Source organism: Rutilus rutilus (genome assembly GCF_951802725.1).
Source record: "Rutilus rutilus genome assembly, chromosome: 3".
NCBI lineage: Eukaryota > Metazoa > Chordata > Actinopteri > Cypriniformes > Leuciscidae > Rutilus > Rutilus rutilus.
This window is the reverse complement of record NC_140211.1, coordinates 8,718,678-8,743,835: the sequence shown is the minus strand read 5'-3', so window position 1 is coordinate 8,743,835 and position 25,158 is coordinate 8,718,678. Positions and strand designations below refer to the sequence as shown.

The window sequence follows — 25,158 nt, the reverse complement described above, 5'->3', positions numbered from 1 at the left end:
TCTTTATATAAGGGTATTAGTCAAGCTTCTATTCTATGGCTGCACAACTTTCAAAACGCTGCAGCGAGATTATTAACGAATATTAAAAAACGTGAACACATCACTCCGTCCTTGGTCTCTTTACATTGGCTCCTTGTACAATATAGGATTGATTTTAAACTTCTTTTATTGGTGTATAAATCTCTTCATAGCCTTGCACCGACTTATTTATCAGATCTGTTAATGGAGTATCAGACAGGAAGAACTTTGAGATCATCAACTCAAAATTTGCTGAAAATTCCAAGGACCAAGTTAAGCCAGAAAGGGGATCGTGCATTTGGGGTAGTAGCGCCAAGACTTTTGGAATAGCTTACCATTACATGTTAGGGACGATGACTCTGTACATGTCTTTAAAGTACAACCATGTTTGCCATGGCCTATTCATCCTTTTGATGATCATTTTTATTCTCTTACTATTGTACTATTTTGTCTTACTGATTATGTTACTGAGATGATGTAAAGCACATTGGTCAACATGTGTTGTTTTAATAGTGCTATACAAATAAAAGTGACATTGACATTGTTACTATATATATATATATATATATATATATATATATATATATATATATATATATATATATATATATATATATATGTAGTACTGTGCAAAAGTCTTAGGCATGTTAATACACCCCCCACTTGCACATAGTTTTTCAGGTAGCTTTGCAGGAAGGTTTCTTCAAGCATCTTGGAGACGTTCCCGCAGTTCTTCTGGATTTAGTCTGTCTCAGTTTTTTCTGTTTCTTCCTGTAATCACAGACGGACTCGATGATGGTGAGATCAGATCATACCGCCTGTTGTCAGACTACTTGTGCATACACAAATCTCACTGGATTATTACAATTAATGGCAAAAAGAATGTTTGGAAATGTAAACTGATATTTCCTACTGACACACTACAGCAAAAGATATATAAATAACTGATTTAAAACCATTATTATTAACATGCCTAAGACTTTTGCACAGTACTGTATATATATATATATATATATATATATATATATATATTATACATATATATTCTAACTAAAAGCAGCTAGAATGATGCTAGAAGTTAATTTTATAGGCAAATAAAAGTGCATATATATGAATTTCTTTACATCATTTAAATGAAATGTTTGTAATGTAAATACATTTTGTGACTTTTAAAACTATAATAATAATATAAAATAAAAAAATAATCTAACATCAAACATCTCATATTACAAAACTGATTTCTAAAATTGTATTGTACTTTTTTTAAAAACCCTGTATTCTCACTTTTAATAATGGACTATACAAATCAATACGCCATGTTCACAGTATGTCCTTCAGAAAGAGCTGGAACATCTCTATAATTCATAAGGGGTCTTCTGAGAATAATAAAAGAAAGCCTAAAGGAGTGAGCGACGCCAAGCGTGGGAGCAACACAATCTCTCTAGTTCGCCCCAGCATATTTATTCCTAATCAATACATTTGAATGTTAGAGAAGTTGTGAGTACACTGTTGTTTCCCTCTTTGAAAATGTCTATTGAACAGCTCACTGGTGGAATACAAACATGAATTATTCTATTAAAGTGTCACTGGGATTTGATCAACACTTGCTCCCTCTCTCCCTCCCCTTCTCTCTCTCTCTGTCTCTCTCACCTGCTCTCTTACACAGAGATCTGACATAAGTAGGACATTCCTCTCTTTCTCTCTCTCTACTGTAATGATTGTCTAGATACAGTAAGTGATTCTCTCCTTTTATTCTGTTATTTCTACCTTTAATGTTCCTGCCAGGACATTTATACATTTTTCCAGTTCGACACTTTTGTTCTCTCTCGATAGATTCTTTTCAGCTTATATCCCCTACCCTAGAAAAAGAGCAAGCAGTAGACCTTGTTTTGCGCTGTAATGTGTAGGTGATGTGTGATGTGTGTGTGTGTGTGTGTGTGTGTGTGTGTGTGTGTTGTGGTGCTGTAAGGCTCAGCGCTCGGGACGAGGGATCATGGAGGTACGGCACTAATGCTAATCAAACAGAACATGCGAATAGTTAGACGTCAGCACACATCAATGCCTACAGGGCAAATACAACACACACATACACACACACACACACACACACACACACACACGCGCACACGCACACGCACGCGCACGCGCACGCACACGCACACACACACGCACACACATACACACGTACGCACACACACACACACACACACACACACACACATACACACACACACACACACACACACACACACACACACACACACACACAGAGATGAGGAAAGGAGTAATATAGTTTGTGTAGGACAGGGAAACGCAGGACACATGAAATTAACATTCTGTTCGATCATACAAATAAGCTGATAATTATTTTCATAGCTGATAACTGATAAATGGAGTATATTAACTATTGTGTATTATTATACATAATAAATATAATAAATACATCAAACATAAATAATAACAAACTAAATTGATCATTGTAAATGCTACAAGTGAATCTAGGTATTATAACAGTATGACAATAATATTAATTTTGACGTGCTAAAGATTACATTTTGCAATTTAGCAACTTTAATAAATTATTAAAGTATTGTTTTTAATCGTTTTGTTTTTAAAGATTGAGTGCCTTACAAATGAAATGTATATGGTGTGTCCAATCTCATAACTGCAACTTTATCTCTTGCATTTGTGATTTCACATGTAACTTAATGTTTCATTTGGGATATAATTTCTACTTAAAATTGCTTAAAATATCAAAATTAAAATGAATTAAAATTGCAATAAGTTGGTCTTGCAGGACCACAATCTGTCCTTGAAAAGAGATCAGAAAATTTGTTTAGAAAAACCGAGAAAGGGAGAGAGAGAGTGAGGGATCGGCAAAGTGCAGGAGAACATGACGGATCGCTCTCTTGGTGATTCCAGCTCAGCACCTTCATCAGACACAGCATGAGTGCGCGAACACACACACACACGCACGCACACACACACAAGCGCACAGTCTGTGTCAGACAATCAAACCCAACGTGTGTGCGTGTGTGTGTGAGTTCAGGGCGACAGCAAATCTATTGCTAGCAGGAGTGTGTCGGCAGTTCTGTGGCACAGTGCTAATGATGAATGTGTGTGCAGTTCTGAACACTGTAGAGGTTACAGAACATATCACCAGTGTCAACAAAAGTTAGGCTAGTTAGTTTAGCTCAAGTAAATAAAACAAGCACATCTATACGCCGTGAGATCATCCCACTTGAACAGATTTGCATTTGCTGTCAATTTATCTTTATCTGAATGCCCCTTATCACTGTCCTGCTCAAATTCACAGCACTTCAGGTCTTTTCACCAGTGTTATTGTTAACTACAACTAAATATAAAATTATTAAAAATGTTTTCCGTATTTGAAATCAAATATTAGATGAAAAACGTATAATTATAAATTATAAATGTTGCCTTAGCATTAAAACTACTTAAAGGGGTCATGACATGAGAAATCATATTTGTCTTGATCTTTTGACATATAAGAGGTCTTTGTACCATAAAAATTCATAAAGCAGAAACATAATTAATATTTGTCATAAAAATGTTTTATATATTTAAATAATTTAAAATTGTGTTAACAATATTTTTTTACACATTTAAATTAAAACTCACATTCATTAACATAAGATTGTACTTTTAATATATTTTTTTAAGAAATTAATACTTTTATTCAGCAGGGAGATATTAAATTTATCAAAAGTGTCCTGAAAAAATGAACACAACTGTTTTCAACATTTATAATAATAATCAGAAAATCAGCATATTAGAATGATTTCTGAAGGATCACGTGACACTGAAGACTGGAGTATCGATTCTGAAAATTCAGTTTTGATCACATGGATAAATTACAGTTTACAATACATTAAAATAGAAAACAATTATTTAAAATTGTAAATATATTTCACAATATTACAGTTTTACCGTATTTTACGGCAAGGCTGCATTTATTTGAAAATTTAAAACATATTACAGACCCCAAACCTTTGAACGGTAGTGTATTTATATATCTATTTTTATATATTTATGTTAGGTAAAGTTAATGGCCAGCAAATTGTGGCGAGAAGTAAAGATACGACTGCTATCAAATGCGCAACCCAGAAACCAAAATAAATCTCTGTGGTGTCGTGTGTTGACAAAAACAATCTAGTTTTGTTATGCTAAACTACACAAAGCTGTGCTGCCGCAGTCTGGTTGAAGCGTGTTAATTCCCTCAACCAATCAGACACTGATTGCTGCAGGCGCACTAGTTTTGTTAGTGCTAATCAGTTTATAAATCAGGGTAACCATCCATGAAAGACTTGTTCAGGAACCAGTGAAGAACAACTTCTAAACGATACAGCTTTATTGAAATTTAGCAGTAAACTGTGAGCTTATGCCGAATTCTTATTTATCAGTGCCTGTAACAGTTTAGTGGTCAGCAATTATGGCCTTTATATGGTCTACAAACCAGAGAACTGGAAAATGTTGATATATTCAGTATCATCAAATTGTCCACTACTGTTTAAAAATTTAGTGTAATTTATTCCAGTGATCAAAGCTGAATTTTCAGCATCATTACTCCAGTCTTCAGTGTCACACGATCCTTCAGAAATCAGTCTAAAGTGCTGATTTGCTGCTCAAGAAGCATTTCTTATTATTATCAATGTTAAAAACTGTTGTGTATCCCGGTAATTTTCACCTTCAGTTTTTCGAATACTATGACTGCATCCGAAATCTTCCCTATACAGTTGTAATCTAAATTATTCAACCCCCACTGAAAATCAGGTTTATTGGCAAAATGTACAGACTCTCAGCTGTTTGCAATGAACAAATCAAACAAAAGTAATTGAAATAGCTCAACACTACAAATGTTTCAAGTGGTTTCCCCAAATTCAACTGAAAATGCAACTTTTAATGACTTCTGCAGTCTCAAAATTATTCAACTCCTTCATGGGAAGCATCTTTAGTACTTAGAATACAACACCCTTTCGCTGTTATGACCTGCTGCAATCGAGATGTAGAACCAGACAGCAGCTTCTGTCAGCGTTCTCATGAGCATTGGCCTACAGTTCAGTAATATTCTTGGGTTTACGTCCTGCAACCACCTTACTTTAAATCCCACCAGAGATTTTCTATGGGGTTCAAGTCAGGTGACTGTGATGCCACTGTAGGATCTTCCAGGACTACTTCTGCAACCAAGCCTTGGTGGAATCTGAGGTATGCTTGGGATCATTGTCCTGTTGGAAGGTCCAATGACGCTCAAGCTTCAGCTTCCTCACTGACGGCATGACGTTTTCTCCTAGGATTTCCTGATACTTCAATGATTCCATCTTGCCGTCCACACACTGCTGGTTTCCAGTGCCAGAGGATGTAAAGAGCATCACGAGCACCACCACGCTTAACTGTAGGCAGAGGGTTCTTTTCAGCATATGCTTCATTCTTCTTCCTCTAGACCTCCTGATCCATAGGGGAAGAAATTTCTGTTTCGTTTCATCAAAAAAAGTTTTGTTTCATCACTCCACAGAACATCCCAAAACTTCTGTGGCTTATTTATATGATTTTGAGCAAATTGGAGCTGACTTTTCTTGCGCTTTTGGGTCAGTAGTGGTGTAGTCTTGGAGTTCTGGCCTTTCTGAGCAAGCTGAAACCCCAGTGCCTGGTGCCATCAAGTCTTGCTGCAGGTCTTTTGCGGTCACTCGAGGGTTTTTCTGAACCTGCCTTCTCAGAAATCTGGTTGCAGCCGTTGAAAGCTTCCTTTTTCTGCTCTGTCCAGGTAGAGTAACCACTGTTCCTTTAACTTTGAACTCTCTAGGGATATTTAGTGCCTTCGCTACCTTTTTGTATCCTGGTCCTTGTTTGTGAAGGGTGATGATGTCTTCTCTTAACCTTTTGGTTCATTCTTTTGACCATATTTCTAACATGCAGTCAAACATGACACTCAACAAACCTTGCCTGTTAAGATATTTCATGTGTTCTAGCTCAAGCACACCTGGTGCAACTAATGAAGCCCTTGATTATTTGCATCAGGTGTGCTTGAGACAGCACCAGTTTTGCAGATTTGTGCTGTTGGAGGGATTATATTAAGGGGGTTGAATTCATTTTGAGACTGCAGAAGTCATTAAAAGTTGTAATGTTTAAAAAAAAATTCAGTTGAATTTGGGGAAACCACTTGAAACATTTGTTGTGTTGAGCTATTTCAATTACTTTTGTTTGATTTGTTCCTTGCAAACAGCGGTAAGTCTGTAAATGTAGCCAATAAACCTGATTTGAAATGGGGGTTGAACAATTTTGATTACAACTGTATATGGTAGGCAAAAAACAGTATGTGACAAATGAAGTATGTCCAAATTCACAGTACTCGTAGACAAAAGCACCCGGATGACCTACTACTTCTGGTGAGATTCTGAAGTGTGCATATGATGGACACTTTACTGTCCCATGAGGCCACAGGAGAGGATCTGTGAATGACAGGGAAGCGACGCAATTGATGCTGGTAGGTCACATGATAATGACAACATGGCGGATGTAGTACGTCCAGATTACGTTCAGTATTTAAAATAAGTACCTACTCAAGAGAATATGCGATTTCGGACGCAGCCTCAGTATTCAGACATATTACCAAAGTCTATAGATATAGAAAGACGGTTCACTCCTATTACTTATGAATGGGAGAAACTGCAACAATATGGCGTAATACATCCCGCCTTCTAAGAGCCAATCACTGATTGGTAAAGTTATAGCGTCACTGCGGACACTGTGACAGGCGACGCAATGAGGAGGGTCGTTTCACTGGTTAAAGTTGCGAATTTCTCTGCATTTAAACCTTGTTGGAAACATTTGGAATAATGTAAGTACACAAGTTGACATAATATATAACACTGTGCTAGTGGTTTTTGGATATTTTAATGCAAAAATCGTTCATATTGTGCCTTTAAGTCATGTGGGAACAACAAAATATCTAAAAACAAATTATCAAATTGATTAATCAACCTGGTCAATACATTGATTTATCATTAATAAAACAATGGATCTCCAAACCGAAATTGTACCAACATTCGTTTTGCTCTGTTACACATGTCTCATATATACTAAAAGGAAAGACCCTGCGTGCGGTGAGCCGTGAACAGCATAACCCCTAAACAGATTGCTTGTATCGGAGCAGTTTAGGGCTGTTGTGGACGGGGAAGAGGAGTCCACGGATTCAGGGTCCTACAGCCTTCGGTTTGTTCAATCCACCTGATCTGGACTGAGGTGTTGATAGACTGGTGTTGAGTATGAGGTCGTGCTCGACACTGTCTAGCTGAACAATTTATAAAGTGACACAGACGGAGAGTGAAAGGCGGGAGAAAGCGAGCATGAAGCTGTAAATTTCAAGTGTGTGAGTGTGTGTTCGTGTTGATAATGATGTGACACGCAGCCTGAATAATGAGCTGGGCTCAGGTGGACACACACCTCTGTCTCGACACCCACCTTTTGGATGAAGCGTATACTAATCACACACACACTCACTCACTCACTCAGACACACACGCACAAACCCACGCTCAGACGTCACTCTTTCTCTCAATCCTGTTTTCAGCAGCTTAACACTACCATGCTCACAAATAGCATTTCCTATAAACACCTGACAAACACTTGCATACATTTATCTTTCTATATGAGGATAGAACTCTATTGTTAGTACAAAACATAATTATGCTGATTATAGACCAAACCTCAAACCCCAATCTCAAACCTAAGAAAAGCACTTTAAGGATACATAAAATAAAGAGTTTGTTGTCCAATTGAGGACATCCTCATCCTAAAAATATTATATATATATACAGTGGGGAGAACAAGTATTTGATACACTGCCGATTTTGCAGGTTTTCCCACTTACAAAGCATGTAGAGGTCTGTAATTTTTATCATAGATACACTTCAACTGTGAGAGACGGAATCTAAAACAACAATCCAGACAATCACATTGTATGATTTTTAAATAATTAATTTGCATTTTATTGCATGACATAAGTATTTGATCACCTACCAACCAGTAATAATTCCGGCTCTCACAGACCTGTTCGTTTTTCTTTAAGAAGCCCTCCTGTTCTCCACTCATTACCTGTATTAACTGCACCTTTTTGAACTCGTTACCTGTATAAAAGACACCTGTCCACACACTCAATCAAACAGACTCCAACCTCTCCACAATGGCCAAGACCAGAGAGCTGTGTAAGGACATCAGGGATAAAATTGTAGACCTGCACAAGGCTGGGATGGGCTACAGGACAATAGGCAAGCAGCTTGGTGAGAAGGCAACAACTGTTGGCGCAATTATTAGAAAATGGAAGAAGTTCAAGATGACGGTCAATCTCCCTCGGTCTGGGGCACCATGCAAGATCTCACCTCGAGGGGCATCAATGATCATGAGGAAGGTGAGGGATCAGCTCAAAACTACACAGCAGGACCTGGTCAATGACCTGAAGAGAGCTGGGACCACAGTCTCAAAGAAAACCATTAGTAACACACTACGCCGTCATGGATTAAAATCCTGCAGCGCACGCAAGGTCCCCCTGCTCAAGCCAGCGCATGTCCAGGCCCGTCTGAAGTTTGCCAATGACCATCCGGATGATCCAGAGGAGGAATGGGAGAAGGTCATGTGGTCTGATGAGACAAAAATAGAGCTTTTTGGTCTAAACTCCACTCGCCGTGTTTGGAGGAAGAAGAAGGATGAGTACAACCCCAAGAACACCATCCCAACCGTGAAGCATGGAGGTGGAAACATCATTCTTTGGGGATGCTTTTCTGCAAAGGGGACAGGACGACTGCACCGTATTGAGGGGAGGATGGATGGGGCCATGTATCGCGAGATCTTGGCATTGAAGATGGGTCGTGGCTGGGTCTTCCAGCATGACAACGACCCGAAACACACAGCCAGGGCAACTAAGGAGTGGTTCCGTAAGAAGCATCTCAAGGTCCTGGAGTGGCCTAGCCAGTCTCCAGACCTGAACCCAATAGAAAATCTTTGGAGGGAGCTGAAAGTCCGTATTGCCCAGCGACAGCCCCGAAACCTGAAGGATCTGGAGAAGGTCTGTATGGAGGAGTGGGCCAAAATCCCTTCTGCAGTGTGTGCAAACCTGGTCAAGAACTACAGGAAACGTATGATCTCTGTAATTGCAAACAAAGGTTTCTGTAACAAATATTAAGTTCTGCTTTTCTGATGTATCAAATACTTATGTCATGCAATAAAATGCAAATTAATTACAAAAAAATCATACAATGTGATTTTCTGGATTTTTGTTTTAGATTCCGTCACTCACAGTTGAAGTGTACCTATGATAAAAATTACAGACTTCTACATGCTTTGTAAGTGGGAAAACCTGCAAAATCGGCAAGTTTTCCCCGCTGTATATATATATATGCAAAATATTCCTCATTTGATTAATTAATCAATTAATTATAAGAGGTGGATCGCAATGAACTACATTTATTCTGTTACACTTGAGTACATTTTGGGAAAATGTGTACTTTTCAGAGTAGATGTGAGTACTTCCACTTTAACTCGAGTACATTTCTAATGAAAAAACTGCACTTTTACTTTGTTACGCTGGGCGACGTTCCTTTCGTTACTTTATTTTAATGTAATACATGCTAAGAAATGCGTAGTTTATTCCGAGCACAAGGTCAACTTTTTCTGGGGCATGAGCAATGTCCAGTTCACAAATTAATCACTCTTTTGAGTTAATTCTATTCAAAGACTTCATCAAATAAGTTGGCAAAACTGTGTAAATTGGTTTGCGAATTAGTCAGGAAATATAAGAACATCAAGAGCATTGGATGAAGTTGCCAGTCAACTGAAAGCAAATCTGCAGATGAATCCTATTGTTTGCAAGCGATGAAGATCTTTATTAGTTGAACATCTGCGTATGCGCTCTGTGAACGATTCAGGTATAGATACATTCGATTTCATTTTTTATACAGTTAATACATTTTACAACCAAACAGATTATTACGCTAAGGACACGATACCACTACTACACAGTATGACATATTAGGTCTCATACATGGATTTTTTAAGCTCAGTGTGCGTGTGTATGCAATTATATAAATGCATATACATTTATATAAGTACATATACAATTAAATATATATATATATATATATATATATATATACGCACACACCGATATGAAGAGCCAAACAAGCCAAAATTCATTCTTCTACTCTCGCACACATACATTCTCCTTTCACATACATACATTTATACTGTCACACTTATACATTCACCTTTCATATACATACATTTATACTCTCACACACATACATTTCTACTGTCACACTCATTCATTCTCATGTACTTATATTAATGTATTTATGTGAAAGGAGAATGTATGTGTGTGAGAGTAGAAGAATGGATTTTGGCTTGTACGGCCCCTCATACACTGAAGTAACTAGTGACTATCTACTTTTACTTATTTCTATAAGTAATTATACTGAACATTATATAAAACAAATACAAATTTATTTAGAAAATGTATATGTACTTATATAATTGCACGCGCGCACACACACACACACACACCATAGATGCTCCTTATTTGGTAAAACACATCCTAAATAAATAAAAAGTATACTTATATAAAATGTATATCAATTATTATTAGTACTTATATAATACTTTATTTATTGACAGACGGATGGACATCCACACTCTATCTTTGTGGCTGACCTTCATCCCAGATATTTTACTCTCCACACTTATCATCATCATCATCATGTATTAATAAAGTCGTAATAGAGTCCATGATTCAATTCCAGTGATGCCACAAGCTTTCAATGACCCAACCAGCAGTTTACCAGTGCAATAAAACCAACGAGTGTCAAATTGCATGAAAAACAAGGATATTTTTCAGAGCTTTTTCAATCCCATCTTTTCACATTCCCAAAGAACTATAGGTAAAAACAGCAAGACTGAGAGGGAAGAAGAAAAAGAAGAAGAAGAAAAAAAAAAAAACATCTTTGGTAAACACAAGAAGGAACATCAGGGCAAAAACACACATTGCTCTCAAGAAAGGAGTTCAAAAAAATGAACATTAATAGCAATCTCCCAGATAAAAGATGACAACATGTGCTGATCCATGTGTGTGTATCTGTGTTTTTCCAGCTTTCCTCCGCATCCTGATTTATCGGCTGGTCTTTACTACCGCATCCAGAGAACTATTCACACTGACAAAACACAGTGAAAACACCTCTGTCTTCGTGAGAGTTGGAGATAAGTTTATAGCCTAATAATCGCTCAGAGTCTTGAAAAACATCATAAAGCAACTGCTGTAAAATTGTGCTTCAGACAGCAGTACGGGGTATTACACTTCAAAACCTTTGTTTCTTCTCATTTAATGAAGATACAGTGCTTTTTCTGCCATCATCTTCAACTTTCGGAAGTCGCGCGTCTCTTTCCAAAGTCAAACGAGAAAGTTTCACCTCGTTCCACACAGACATACACACACATATATGCACATGTGGTTCCTTCATATACTCTTCATCACTACCAAAGAAAGGCTGTTTGCTTTTTAATTTGCCAAAAATGACTAAAAAAAACAAAAAGACAAGAAAAAAGGAAAAACATGCAACAAAAATACCTTCATCTCGTGGCCGGTTCAGTGTTGATTCATCGTGTTTTTTTGTGAGTGGACCTAGGGTTAAGACAAAAAGGAGGGAAAAAGAGAAAAGAGAAAATTCAAAAAAAGATTACTGTGGCAAGAGAAAAATCAAAAAAAGAAAACAAGAAAGAGCAAAAAACAAGAAATCAGCAAGAGGTTATTGTTCTCATTCTTTTCAAAAGGTGACAAAAAGAAAAGCAAAGGCAAACAACAAAAAGCATCATAAACACAGAATATCAAGAAAGACACAAATCGGGCTACAAGATCAAAGTAGTTTAATGTTAGATCTGGGAATATTCTCTCTCGCCATTGTTCTGCTGTTCTTTAACACCAGCTTCACTCGATGCCGTTCCGACGGCTTGTTTGGCTTCCGGGGATGAAGTCAAAATCAATGTGGAGGAATCAGGAATTAACCTCTGAGGTATGAAAAACAAGAATTCCCATTCCCACCCGAGTCCTCCTCCCTCCTTTCGCTCCGGTCAAGCTATCATCCGCCTCGCTTTGAAAGTGTGAGAGGTGGTAGAGAAGAGGACCTGAGGGAAGGTGGGCATAACACACCAGGCACGTGTTCTCACACACACACACACACGGCTCAAACAGCCTCTAGGGAAACGCGGGAACAGAGGGTGCTGTGCTCGCACATACACACACACACACACACACACACACACACACACACACACACACAGTGTTGACACTGTTGTCTTTGTGTGTAAACTGGGAGTTTAGCATTTCTATACATACACAGCACAAAAATAAAACTGTAACACCATCTCAAATTATAATAATAAGCTCTTTTTTAATGTTCTGAAACACTTGCGAACAAAAATATACTCATTTCATCAGACTGAGACCAAAATGAAAATCTAGGATCTAATTTAAAGAGTCCTTTGACTTGTAAAAAAGTTTCATAGTTTAAAATGTCCTCCTCATTATAAACAAAGCATTTATTTAATCACGCTCCAAAAACGGTTAGTTTTGATATTGCAGGATTTGTGACGTCACACGGGCAAATACATTTGCATATGACTGCCTCCAGAGCAAGACATTGATGAAGAGTTCTACATCATCTCCTCATAGGCTCCGCCCACTGGATCGCTTAACGGCTGACGTTTTCCTACACTGGATGTGAGCGTCATGTCAAAAACATAGAACCCATTACAATCTGACGCTGTCTACACTGATACAGTTTACAGATGTGTGTTATGTTTCTGTCACTTGATTCTGTCGACAACGGGACAAATGGACGAGTGAAAGAACGTTCGCTTTGTCTCGTCCAGTTTAAACAGCTCGCTTGGGTCTCTGTAGAGACTTCAGAAGGAACAAGTGAATGGTTCATTTTAATATCGTCCCAGATCACTTCGGATGATTAAATGTTTGTTCGGGGCATTTTGTTTAGTAAACGAGACTCAGTGTAATTAAGAGTTCACAAAGAAACTTTTGTTGAAAGATGAAGCAGCGACTGTGTTGAATCTGACAGAAGCTGCAGCACAAACTGTAAGTAAATGATTTCATAATGCTTTTTTATGTAAAGTAGAGTTTTATATCGATCATGTTTTCAAAACACCTAATGGGCGTTTACTAACAAGCCTTAAAGGAGCCGCCCCTTAAAAACTGATCATTTCAGACAGAGGCTCAGAATGAAGGTTGAAAATAATCATTTTTTGTGCAAAAAAAACTTGATTAACATTATAAGTTAACCTCAAAATTTGTAATAACCCCATTAAACCTGGAAATAAAAAGAAAATGTTAGGATTTTAAAAGATTTAATCAAATAATGTTTTTTCTAATTAATTGAATTGGTTTATGCTCACAAAATAATTTATAAAAAATGTAATTAAATAAAACAATCAGGTTTCTGAATTCCACAGGGAAATAAACAGGTGCAGATACGAGTGGAAGAGTAGAAAGGAGTGTAACCTCATGAAACAAATCATTTTTGTCAGAGAATGCATTATAAAGATATTTTTAGACCCTTTTTAGACTTCTTTCTGTGTGGGCTGACCTGGAAAATGCCTGTCAAAGAGAGAAAGACAGTGAAAGAGAGAGATACATACAGAAAAATAATGAAGAGGTCTCTCTACTGGACATGGCCGTCCTTACTTGACATTTAAGAAGAAAAAGAGTGCATGTATGTGTGAGAGAAAGACATATCAGATCTGTCTTGCTCTAGAAGACATGGAGAGTAAAAACAGGGGACAATGTGTGTATTCGCTGACCGAGGGAAATATCTTGTCAATCAAACACACAAGAGAGAAAGTCTGGCCAGAAAGGAGTTTAGAGAGGAGTCCACAACGGCTCCCCTGTCCAGCGATGACAGGATGGGGCGCTTGGTGTCAAAAGGTAATCTGACTGAGAGGAAAACCAAACGACAGGATGTTGAATGAGATTCAACTGTGTGTGAACATTAAAAGGAGGGAGTGTTTTATACTATTTTAATTATATATTTATGTACGTAATCATATTTGAATAAAGGTAATTTCTCCTAGGTCGTACATAACTTTTGGCCATGTGTGAATATTTGTGTTGGTGTGAATGTATATATAGTTTTTTATATTGATATTACTTTACTGCTCAGTTAATTTAATTTTCAGCATCATTACTCCAGTCTTCAGTGTCACATGAACACTCAAAATTCATTCTAATATGATGATTTGCTAATTGGAAACCATGGTCATTTTTTTCAGAATTCTTTGATGAATAGCAACACTTATTTTAAACAGAAATCTTTTGTAACGTTATTAATATCTTTACTGTGACTTTTAAATTTGATGCGTGCTTGCTGAACAAAAGTATTAATTTCTGAAAAGTAAAATCTTACTGACTCCAAAACATTTATATATATATATATATATATATAATTTTTGTCTCAGGTTGGCCCTTCAACCTTCCAAAATCAATTTCATCCATTTCAAGAGGCTCATTTCTACTTTCCACTCACTGATTTCTACCTGGATGGAGATATTGCTCCCAAATTCATCCTCGACCGTCCCTTTCCTCTCTCATATTCATTTCCTCTCTCCTCGGCTGCATCCAATTTTTTTATTTTTTTTTGATCATCTGTTCTCATCATTTCTCTCCGCATAACCTCTTTTTCCAAGCCTGCCTTCTCTCTTCTCTCTTTAGTGAAGTGCTTATGTAATCTATTATTTCAGCCCCAGTTCCTGGTTGTGACCTTGCTCTGCCCTCTGGCCTTTCACAGGGCAGAAAAACACCAGCAGGGTGAGAATCTGCACACGTGACGCTCTTCTGCACATCTGCTTTAACAATACAGCCAGTGATGCATGCATTTGAGTGTGTGTGCATGTAGCATGTAGTACATGAGATGTTTGTGATATGAAGGTTTGTGTACATCATTTAGCATGTGTGTGTTTTTATGTAAAACTGGGCTTTAATCGATACTTGTGCATCTGAGTGTGTGTACGTGTGTATACATAACTGAAAGTAAATGCTTTCACACACACACACAGCGAGGCTCATCAGCAGATGCCAGTGGAATTACACACTCCCTCAGTGTTAGATGTCAGGGCTCGTAATCAGGCCGACCACAGGTGTCTGTGGACCGGAGCGCTCTAGCAGAAATGTACCCTCTCCTCTGATATCCCAAACGGGGGGATATGAGTTCAATCTGCTACCTGTGGCTCAACCTCTTTACAGAAATACGATTCAGAAAATCAGCTTGAAAGAGGAATGAGATAGCCAGATGGCTTCCACCTGATGTTTTCATGCCTCTCAGCTTCTCCTGAGTGGAAATGGGTAGAAATTAGAGCGCCGATAGAAAGAGAGCACCCAAGTGACTTTGATAGACTGGATATAATTGAGCTCTATTTAACAGCATTAAAGATGCCTGGCCGACCTGGTGTGTGAAGTGTGTTTCTAATATACGACGTGGGGAGATGTAAATTGGAATTAGCATTAGAGGCATTTCTATTAAACTGAGTATTGCTGCAGTCCAGCTTGGATCTGTAATGATTTCGGGGGTTTATGCGCTTTGATAAAGTGCTGAGGAAGATTCTTGGTACTAAAAGACGAAAGATGCAGAGACAGATTAAAAGAGAGACAAAAAGTAATGGTCTGACGGTAATAACGTAGTATTTTAAATATGGTTGCGGTGGGGCGCAAACCTCGTATCTCAAAAACACTACATTTAAGGAACTGGGGAAAAAAAACCTTGCATTCTTTAAACAATTAAACACTGCGTTGTCAAAGTTGACAATGAGGCTTTATGTAAGGCCAAACACTTGCATCTGACATTATTTATATTATTAACATTTTACCAAAATCAAGCTCAATGGAGTCTCAAATGAACACAAAACACACAGTACATGTTTTGTCCATCATTAGAACGGCTGCATCTGAGGCAGTAAGTGCATCGCATTATGTTTTCATCAACTTACAGGTTATAAAGTTAGTTGTTTCTGTCATTCGTCATGATGTTATTGCTATTGTAGACAATTTTGGCTATGACTCGATGACAAATACCAGACTAAGACACTCTCCGCTCCTCAAATACATAAAATATTAGCCTTTGTTGTTTCTTGAGCGTAAAGAAAGCAATGTACTTATTCAAATAACCAGTTCTTTATTTACCATTGCATTGCAAACAAGCAGAGACGCTCTAAACTGCGTGCAGCACTTCATTCACTATCGAGGGGGGCGGAGCTATGAGGTTTGACTGACAGTTTGAGGATCCAACGGAGTTACAAAGTTTAGCCACATGCTCTTTTTAATACTTTTCATTGGTTAAATATTTGCAAAACCCACAGACAGATGTAAAAGGTGACCAAAAGTAATTATTTGAATTGATTGAATGTTTGCTATACATATCAGAAAAGAGGCCAAATGACTGTGAGTTTGATCAAATAAAGCTATTCCTCAACAGCTACTGCATTTGACCATTGGTTAACATTGCGTAATAACATGCACAGCCTAAGCCAGGGTTCCTCAATCCTGGTCATGGAGAGCCAGTTTTCTGCAGACTTTAGTTTCAACTCTAATTAAAAGCACCTGAATATCAACTAATCAGTTTGACTTAATTACAGCTAGGTGTGTTGGAGCACGATTGGAATTAAATTATGGATCCGAAAGCTGAAAAATTCTACAGCATTGGGAGGTAGGAAGGCGACAAGCCACGTCCGAGTCTTATGATCGTGTCACATCCCATCTACTGAGATCCCTTCAGCTGATCGATTTTTGAAGGCAGCATTGATCTATCCTTCGCTGCCTATAATATCCCACTATCCTCTGTGCTCAATGCTCAGCTTGAGCTAAAATATAAAAGCAAGAATTAGTATTGTAGTAATTAGACATCAACAAAGCTCTCTCTGTTTTGTAGTAGATTATTAGAGTGTTATGCTGCCTGTCTGAAATTAGTTTCAGAAGTTCGTTTTGTGTGCAAAATCATTGCCAGGGCAGCGAGACAACACAACGCATCCTCTGTGGGAAAGCGTCTGGATAAACACATGGTCCAGTATGATTATCATATTCATATGTTATGATTTTTCTCCATAGCAGTGGTTATCAAACAAGGGGGCTGCAGGATGGATTCAAAGTATTTAAATAATAAATTATCATTCAAACTGTGAATCACTGCTGTAACACCATTATATTATAATCGTGGTAGTGTCCAAAAAGCCACAGAACTGCCATGGAACAACGTCCAAAAAACCACGGTAATATTATACATTTATAGAGAGCACAAGTGAGAAATAGAGAAAAAGAGGAGTGGAAGAGGATGAAATGAAGGTGGAAGGAGTGTTTGGTGTAGATAGAGAGAAAGAGAGGGAGGTACACACAGAGATAAGGTGACTGGGATGGAGTGAATGTGTGAAAAGAGGAGTATTTGAACAGAGCAGAGCTGGATGGGATGACATTTAGGTGCGGTGCAGATGCAGACAGCATGAAGGTTAAAACTGTTTCCCCGGTAACCCCCGCCGCTCCGAATTAAAGCTGGGTCTCCAGAGAAACATGATGCCTGGCGAAAAATATCTGCCTGCTCAGTTATAAAGACTGCAGAGAACTGTCATAAGACTGACATCAGGCTCTTTAAATCCTGCATACAGCTGACATGAGCCGAGAGCCCATTATAATGCCTGTTCTAACATCATATTCTACGAACTAATGCACTTAAACAGTCCACTATTACAGAGATAATCCAAACTAAACTTTTTTTTTTTACAGTCCCCCTGTAGTCAATCAGTTTATCCCTTAAAACTCACCAAAATCACCAAAATGACATATAAAAAAAAAAAAAAAATCCTTGTAAAAGAAATCTACAAAAAAAGAAGTCATGCCTTAAAATAGCTTGAATGTAAGTCTACATTCTTGCCTCATTTAGTATACGCGGTTCTATGAATATGCAAATGAACCCCGCCTCCACTCACTCACACCAGCTCAGAGATCCACTCGTTGACGATCACACGTTGATCTGATTGGTTACAAGGTAGTTTGTGACGTCAGAAACACCAGCGATTTCAAACCGTGTTTTTGAGACTGTTTTTGGTTCACTGCAGTTTTAAGGAGAAAATACTCAGCAATGGTGTCGACTTATGAATCTGCACATGATTTGTTTTAAAGCATAATAAAAACACCACATAGACTTATAAACAACATTGATTTTCACCATAGGGGGTCTTTAAGTCAAAATATCCACTGTAAAATTTTTAATAAATAAAGGCCGCTGTGATTGAAATAAAATGCCAGAAATTCACAGTAAAAATACTGTTTTCAGTTTTACAGGATGCCTGTATATTTTACAATTTATAACTGTACATTTCATTAAGTGCCTTAACCTAAAATGTACAGATAATACCCACCACAATAATGCAGGTGGCACAATAGAAAGCCACATAAGTGACCTGTACATAAAACATGACCAATACTCATATATAGACGGTGTACATGGTCATAAACACAAACAGAAAACACCATCAGGGTAACACACAACACCACAATAATATAATAAACATTAACTAAATAACATAATGTTAAATCCTTTTACAGTTTTTTACAGTAAATGATATTCATGGGTTTACTGGCAAAAAAACATACATTTGACAGTATTGTACTCTAAAATTAAATGAAATATAATGTGATGTTAAACCACATACAATTTTTCACTGTATATGGTAAAGTAACTTACAGTTGACCAATTAACAGAATTTAGGTAACCAAACAGTTGACGGTATCCACTGACTAACAGAGTATGAAAAAAAAAAATACTATGTAAGTCGATGGGGCACATCAACTGTTTGGTTATTGACATTCTTCAAAACATCATCTTCTGTGTTCAGCAGACGAAAGACATTCACACAGGTTTGGAACAACTTGAGGGTGAGTAAATGATGACAGAATTTTAATTTCTGACTCTCCCTTTAAGACAGAGGTGTCCACACCTGCTTCCTGCAGTATTCAGCTCCAAACTGCTCCAACACCTGCCTGGAAGTGTCTAGTGATCCAGAAAGCCTTGATTAGCTGGTTCAGGTGTGTTTAATTATGAAGGCCCTCCAGGAGCAGGACTGGACATCCCTGAGTTAAGTCAAATCTGAAGGAAACAGCTGTTAGGACAAGCTCAAAGCCACTTTTACCTCAATGTGGCAACACATGGAATACTCCTCACATTACACATCATCAAAATATGAGGTACAAATGGGTCTTCGAGTTTTTGCATCAGTGAGATGCAAACACTTTCAAACACTTGTCTCGCATAACCAGACCTTCAGACTGACGGCAGAAGGTCTGGACTTCATCCCAGCTTTCACTGGCCAAGGCCGTCTGACTGACACGTAAAGCAACCAATCACAGTTCGTTTTGTTCATGTTTATGGGCGTGAAAATGTAACGTTGATATCCCTACAACAACAGACGTATTTTAACTTTACATGCTTCACATACTTCTGAAAATCCCGCGTTTAGTTGATCCTGACGAGCGCTCATTGTCACTTGTAAAGACGACGATGTTCTTCTTCCATGAGGGGGTTTGGCTTCACAGAATCTTTGTTTCCAGGCGGACCGTTAAGAACGCGACACACGCATCTCCCGGAAATCCTGTAGAATTTAACCAATCAGATGACGAATTGGAAACTCCTGAAGTGTTTCCAATTTTCGGTGCCATCTGCATCAGACGTTCAGCCAACGGTCCACCGTGTGCGTGACCCACGTCTGAGGATGAGACTATTCAAAGACTCACCTGTGCAGGGAAAATTACTAAAAATACAGTAGATAAATAAGTCTTGGGACAAATATGTATTTTTCAAAGTAAATAATGCAAAATACAAATAGCTTCAAGTAAATATTAATAAAATATAATCATTAATAAAGAAATATAAATATGTATGGCTGTAAAAATGTCATTTAATATTAATATTTTCGGTAACATATTTATGAGAGAAAAAAGGGCCATCACGATTCATTTTTTTTAATTAACAATTTTGAAAAAGATTAAATAGTACTGTGGTGAGACAAATTAACAGGCTGGAGCACAAATTTTCCATGTAAAGTCTCAATTAATATGAGATTCTTATTTCGGCACGCATAATAATTCTAAAAGAATATGAAAAAGGCTGTCGGTTGTAATCACATAGTGTACTGGAGAGTAAAAACAATCATAACTCTACAATAATGGTTTGTGACAGCAAAGGCAAACACTCCATCGTGACTTATGAGGCCTATTAATGACTTTTCTGTGTGTCTGCAAGAGATTGTGTGTATGAGTGCACACATGACAGATGCATGCTAATCCTGCTGATTTAATGTAATCTAGCTCATTTTAAGTGACTATTGTTGTCCTCCTTCTCTCGCTGATGTAGCCGTAATCCTGTTAAAACACGCAAAAGATGTTGCTAATCACCTGGATCAACATAGAACGTCACTGTCACTGAGAGTGTTCCACCACTCCATCATCCTCTTCTCTTCTCTTCTCTTCTCTTCTCTTCTCTTCTCTTCTCTTCTCTTCTCTTCTCTTCTCTTCTCTTCTCTTCTCTTTCTCTTTCTCTTCTCTTCTCTTCTCTTCTCTTTCTCTTTCTCTTCTCTTCTCTTCTCTTCTCTCATCTTGCTCTCCTCCTGGTGTGTCCCCAATAACTCTTTCAATACCTCCGTTCAAAAGAAATCTACAGATTCTCCCAAAAAATAAGCATAGAAAATGGCAAAAAACAAACAAACCAAAAACAGTCTGGTGATTCTCGTCTGGGCCTGCCAATGGGAAATGTACGCAATCTTTTTTTTCACACTCTTAAAGGTGCAGTAAGCGATTTCTGAAAAATGCTGTCGAAAAGTGGATCGGAGCGAGCACACTTCTAGCCAATCAGAAGTAGGGTGCGTGTCCACTCATAATGGGGAGGAGAGAGAGTGAGCAGGAGGGAGATTTGAAGACTGTAGAAAGACAGATGGCTGAGAGACATTACAAAAGAGAAAGCTCAGAGGAATATCACTGGGAAAAGAAGGGTTATGATCAGGCAAGAGGTTTAGGACCCGTGTTAACAGAAGACCTGAATACGGACGCTGAGGTCGCGTTGTTTCTGCTCCATACGTGAGTAACATTGGTTTTGCTCTGTTTCACAGAACCAAGATTTGCTGTTGTTGTAATGTTAGCTATAGTAACAGGACAGTCTGAATGTAATTGTTTGTCTGGAGCTGCTGGCGACTAACTGCGAACTCTTGCTTGTATTCACTGTACGTTTGTTCTTCCTTGACGTTTGTTTGTCATATTCACTTTATTTTTGGTAAAGCATTATCTTGTTTCGCTTCAGCTATGATATAGAGACATCGACTTTTGCATTGTGTGTTGGTGCATATTGGGGGCGGAGCAATTAAGGGAGGGGTGTGTTTGTTTGGGCTGATTTGAAATATCAACAGTGTTTGTCCGAAATCGCTTACTGCGCCTTTAAAATAAGATATAAGGTCAGACTAGTTCACTCTTCACATACTCTTAAAACTTCCAATCGTCGGTTTCCCCCTTATTCCATCTTTCTCCCCATTGCTCTTTCCTTCTCTGCCTCTCCCACAGCTTCTACTTCCACATTCATCTTTCTCCGAAGCACCAGGAGAGGTACAAGCCCTGTGTGTGTGTGTGTGTGTGTGTGTCTGTTTTTGAATCTAATTTGCATTCACAGCCACTTGCTGCCTAAGCTGCAGCAGGCACTGAAGAGACAGCCCTTTGAGCAACACGGATTGCGAGAGCAGGGGAGAAAGAGAAGAAACAAGTGAGAAAGAAAGCAGCAGGAGGAGAGAGAGAAAGAGCCTGAGAGGAAAGAGAGAACGAATGAGAGGGCAATGGCTCTGTGTGTGTGCGTACATGCGCGCGTATGTTTCCATGTTCCTCCATGAGCGAGAGTAAAGACACAGGGTGGCATTTTTGAAGCCTGTTACCACCCAAGACAAAAAAAGAACCCTTAAAGTAGTCCTTTAAAGGTGCAGTAAGGTTTACGATCAGGCAAGAATCTGGAGAGACCTTAAAGTCCCCCTGTGGTGAAAATCCAGCTTTTAATGTCTATGTGTTTTTATTTAATATGATTTAAGACAAACCATGTGCAAATTCATAAGTCGACACCATTGCTGAGTATTTTCTCCTTAAAACTGCAGTGAACCAAAAACAGTCTCAAAAACACGGTTTGAAATCGCTGGTGTTTCTGACGTCACAAAATCAGATCAACGTGTGATCGTCAACGAGTGGATCTCTGAGCTGGTGTGAGTGAGTGGAGGCGGGGCTCATTTGCATATTCATAGAACCGCGTATACTAAATGAGGCAAGGGTGTCGAGTTACATTCAAGCTATTTTAAGGCATGAAGATTTTTTTTTTCAAGGAAATTTTTCATGCACTTTTAGCGGACTTTTGGTAATATTAGCCGTCAATCACTCCCTTTCACTGCGCTCCGTTGTCTCTCTCCTAAATTTTTGCTGGTGCTTCTAACTTTTTGAAGTGGGGTGCACCAGTACTACCAAGTAAAAATATTAATTTCGAGACCTGATATTCGTAAACTGGAATGCTGACTTGTTTGCTAAACTGAACAGCCAATCAGAGTTAATCTCTCTCACCGTTTCAACATGCTCAATCGGCCAAACATCCCTAAAAAGGGTTCCTACAAGTGCCGACGGTGCAGAACACACCACAAATACTGGGCCAGGCGATGCTCAATGGCTTTGGCCGGCTTGGTGGGTGATTAGTCCTGAAAACAGCTTCTTTAGAGACCTAATCTATACATGTTTATTAATGGGATCCATTCATTCACAGTACTTTCTGTAACAGCCCCAGAAGTCAGCGGGATCTTTAGCAAGCTCGATAGCCTGCAACTGTACAAACACCTCCAATGACAACTGATGTCAAAACAATTAGCTTGTTAGCATGTGAGGGGAGTTTTGTGTGGTGCAAAGAGAAGGAGAAATAAAGCATGGCACGACCCGGCACAATGCACCATCTGCACAACAACGGTCTACGTCAAGACACACACACACACACACACACACACATACCTAATAACTTTCTCTCAAGTGCTTCTCTCTTCTGTGGCTATAAATAGAGTGTGTGGCAGAGCTCTTGCTAATTCCTTCATTGAGAGTCTAGTGGTAACGCAGAAGGACGCACACACACACACACGGCTCTGACGCGCTGCCTGACAGCTACACGCAGGAAGAGCTGCAGGGTTGCTAAGGCGACCCCTTCCCCTGCCAAACCCTCATTCTGTGTCAGCGTTATCTATCCATACATATCTTCTCTCATCTCCTTCCCTCACCATTTCCCCTCCATTTCTCTGCATCTATTTCTCTTCTATTTCAACCCTCTCACTCATTCAGTCCGGCTTTTGCTGTATATTCTTGTGCTTTACATCTTTATTACTCATGACTCAACTTATTCTCTTTCTTGTGTCCATCATCAGCTGTTATCTCATTCTTTTAATTGAGAATTTGTTATTCTCTTGAGCTGACAGCCTTACAGACACATTCATTAACACACACTTCCTCCCCAAATTCTCATGGCACAGCAGTCTTAACAATATAACAATGCTGCTCTGGCATACACACACACACGCACACACACACTTTTCTCAACTGGAAAGCTACCAATTTGTCCTCGTTATTTGGCAATAAAAACTCTACGCTAAGAAACTGACCTCGGCTGATTTCATTGGTTTGATCTTGCTGCAAAATTGAAGCCTTCCTTTGGTTTTCATTGAGTGAAAAGAGGGAAACACTAAAGAAAAGAACAAGCTACAGTAGCTCAGGCTAAATGGTTCTTTTCTCTCGAAACATTCATTTGGTCATAATATGACAATGATGCCATTGCTAAAAGCAGCCAACCTCCAAGTTACTCTTCACCCGCTCTGTTTAAAGTCAAAATCTCAAACACTCCAGCTGTAGCCTGTAAACTTCTGTTTGGAATATTTGTTTTTGTCGTGTGTCGCAGAGCTGTTTTCGTTGCGTCTCGTCTTCTAACACTTCAAAGGGGCCCGGAAACGGTCCGTCTATATTAAGAATACCTCGGAGCTTGCAGGAGCTAATTAAAAAACGCCCTCCACACCAACGCTCAGGTGCTCCGGAGCCGTTTTGATTTCCCTCCCATGGAAAACAAGAGTGGCGTTCAAATTTCGCCCTTTGTTCAAGAGCTCCCTTCTTCCATTTTTCATTTCTACCTCGACGGCCTTTTTGGATACTTCAATATATGGAATGTTATTGTAGCTCCTTTAATGCAGAATCATATTATGTCTTCACAGCCAATCTATTCAGATTTGATTTGCTTTTCGTGTTACTTCAGTACAATTTCAAAATTCTGTAGGCTTTGTTTTCTCTCTCGGTCAATTCGATCTGACAGTGAAGAGTGAGTAAAAGGCTGGTGACATTAACATGTCTGTGTCAGTATTAAGTGGACTGCGAAGTGCACAGTCATGCTAAAACACAACCCATCAGTCCTGCTCACACATGCCTCTGATTGACCATCCGCCTCCAGGCTTCAATCAACCCCCACAGGATCCTGATACTTTCTTCCCACCGGACAAGAGCAGGAGGAAATGACAGAAGCAATTATAGAAATGTAGGCTTTAAAAAAAAAAAGTATTATCTATTGTTGCAGAAGGCAAATGACTACTGCAGAAAATGGCATATTCAAAAGTTTAGGGTCAGTATTTTTTAATTATATTTTTTCATTCACCAAGGATGAATTAAATTGATCAACAGAGTAAATACTTCTACACTGTTGCAAAAACATTCCTGTTCCAAATAAATGCTGTTCTTTAGAAAATTCTATTCATGAAGGAATCCACAAAAATAGTAAGCAACCGTTATATTATAAAAAGATTTTATATTAAATATAATTTTTATATAATTTTATAAAATTATATTATAATAGCAGCAAATCAGCATAATAGAATGATTTCAGAAGGATCATGTGACACTGAAGACTGGAGTAATGATGCTGAAAATTCAGCTTTGATCACTGGAATTAAAACATTTAATTAAAAAAAGTATTAAAAAAGAAAACAGTTTAATTTTTTTTTTTTTAAT

The 25,158-nt window shown here is 38.4% G+C and overlaps 1 protein-coding gene across 4 annotated transcripts in view; it reads right to left on the bottom strand.

Moving 5' to 3' along the window:
• The window catches only part of nlgn2a (neuroligin 2a), a 248,988-nt gene that overhangs the window by 96,431 nt on the left and 127,399 nt on the right, over window positions 1-25,158 (bottom strand). For 3 of the 4 annotated variants that reach the window (XM_084404865.1, XM_084404864.1, XM_084404866.1), the window contains one exon: window positions 11,647-11,700. The exons of the other annotated variant lie outside the window; for it this stretch is intronic. In XM_084404865.1, coding sequence (XP_084260991.1) covers window positions 11,647-11,700 — 54 coding nt within the window. The remainder of the gene's footprint in view (window positions 1-11,646; window positions 11,701-25,158) is intronic. 4 annotated transcript variants of the gene reach the window in all.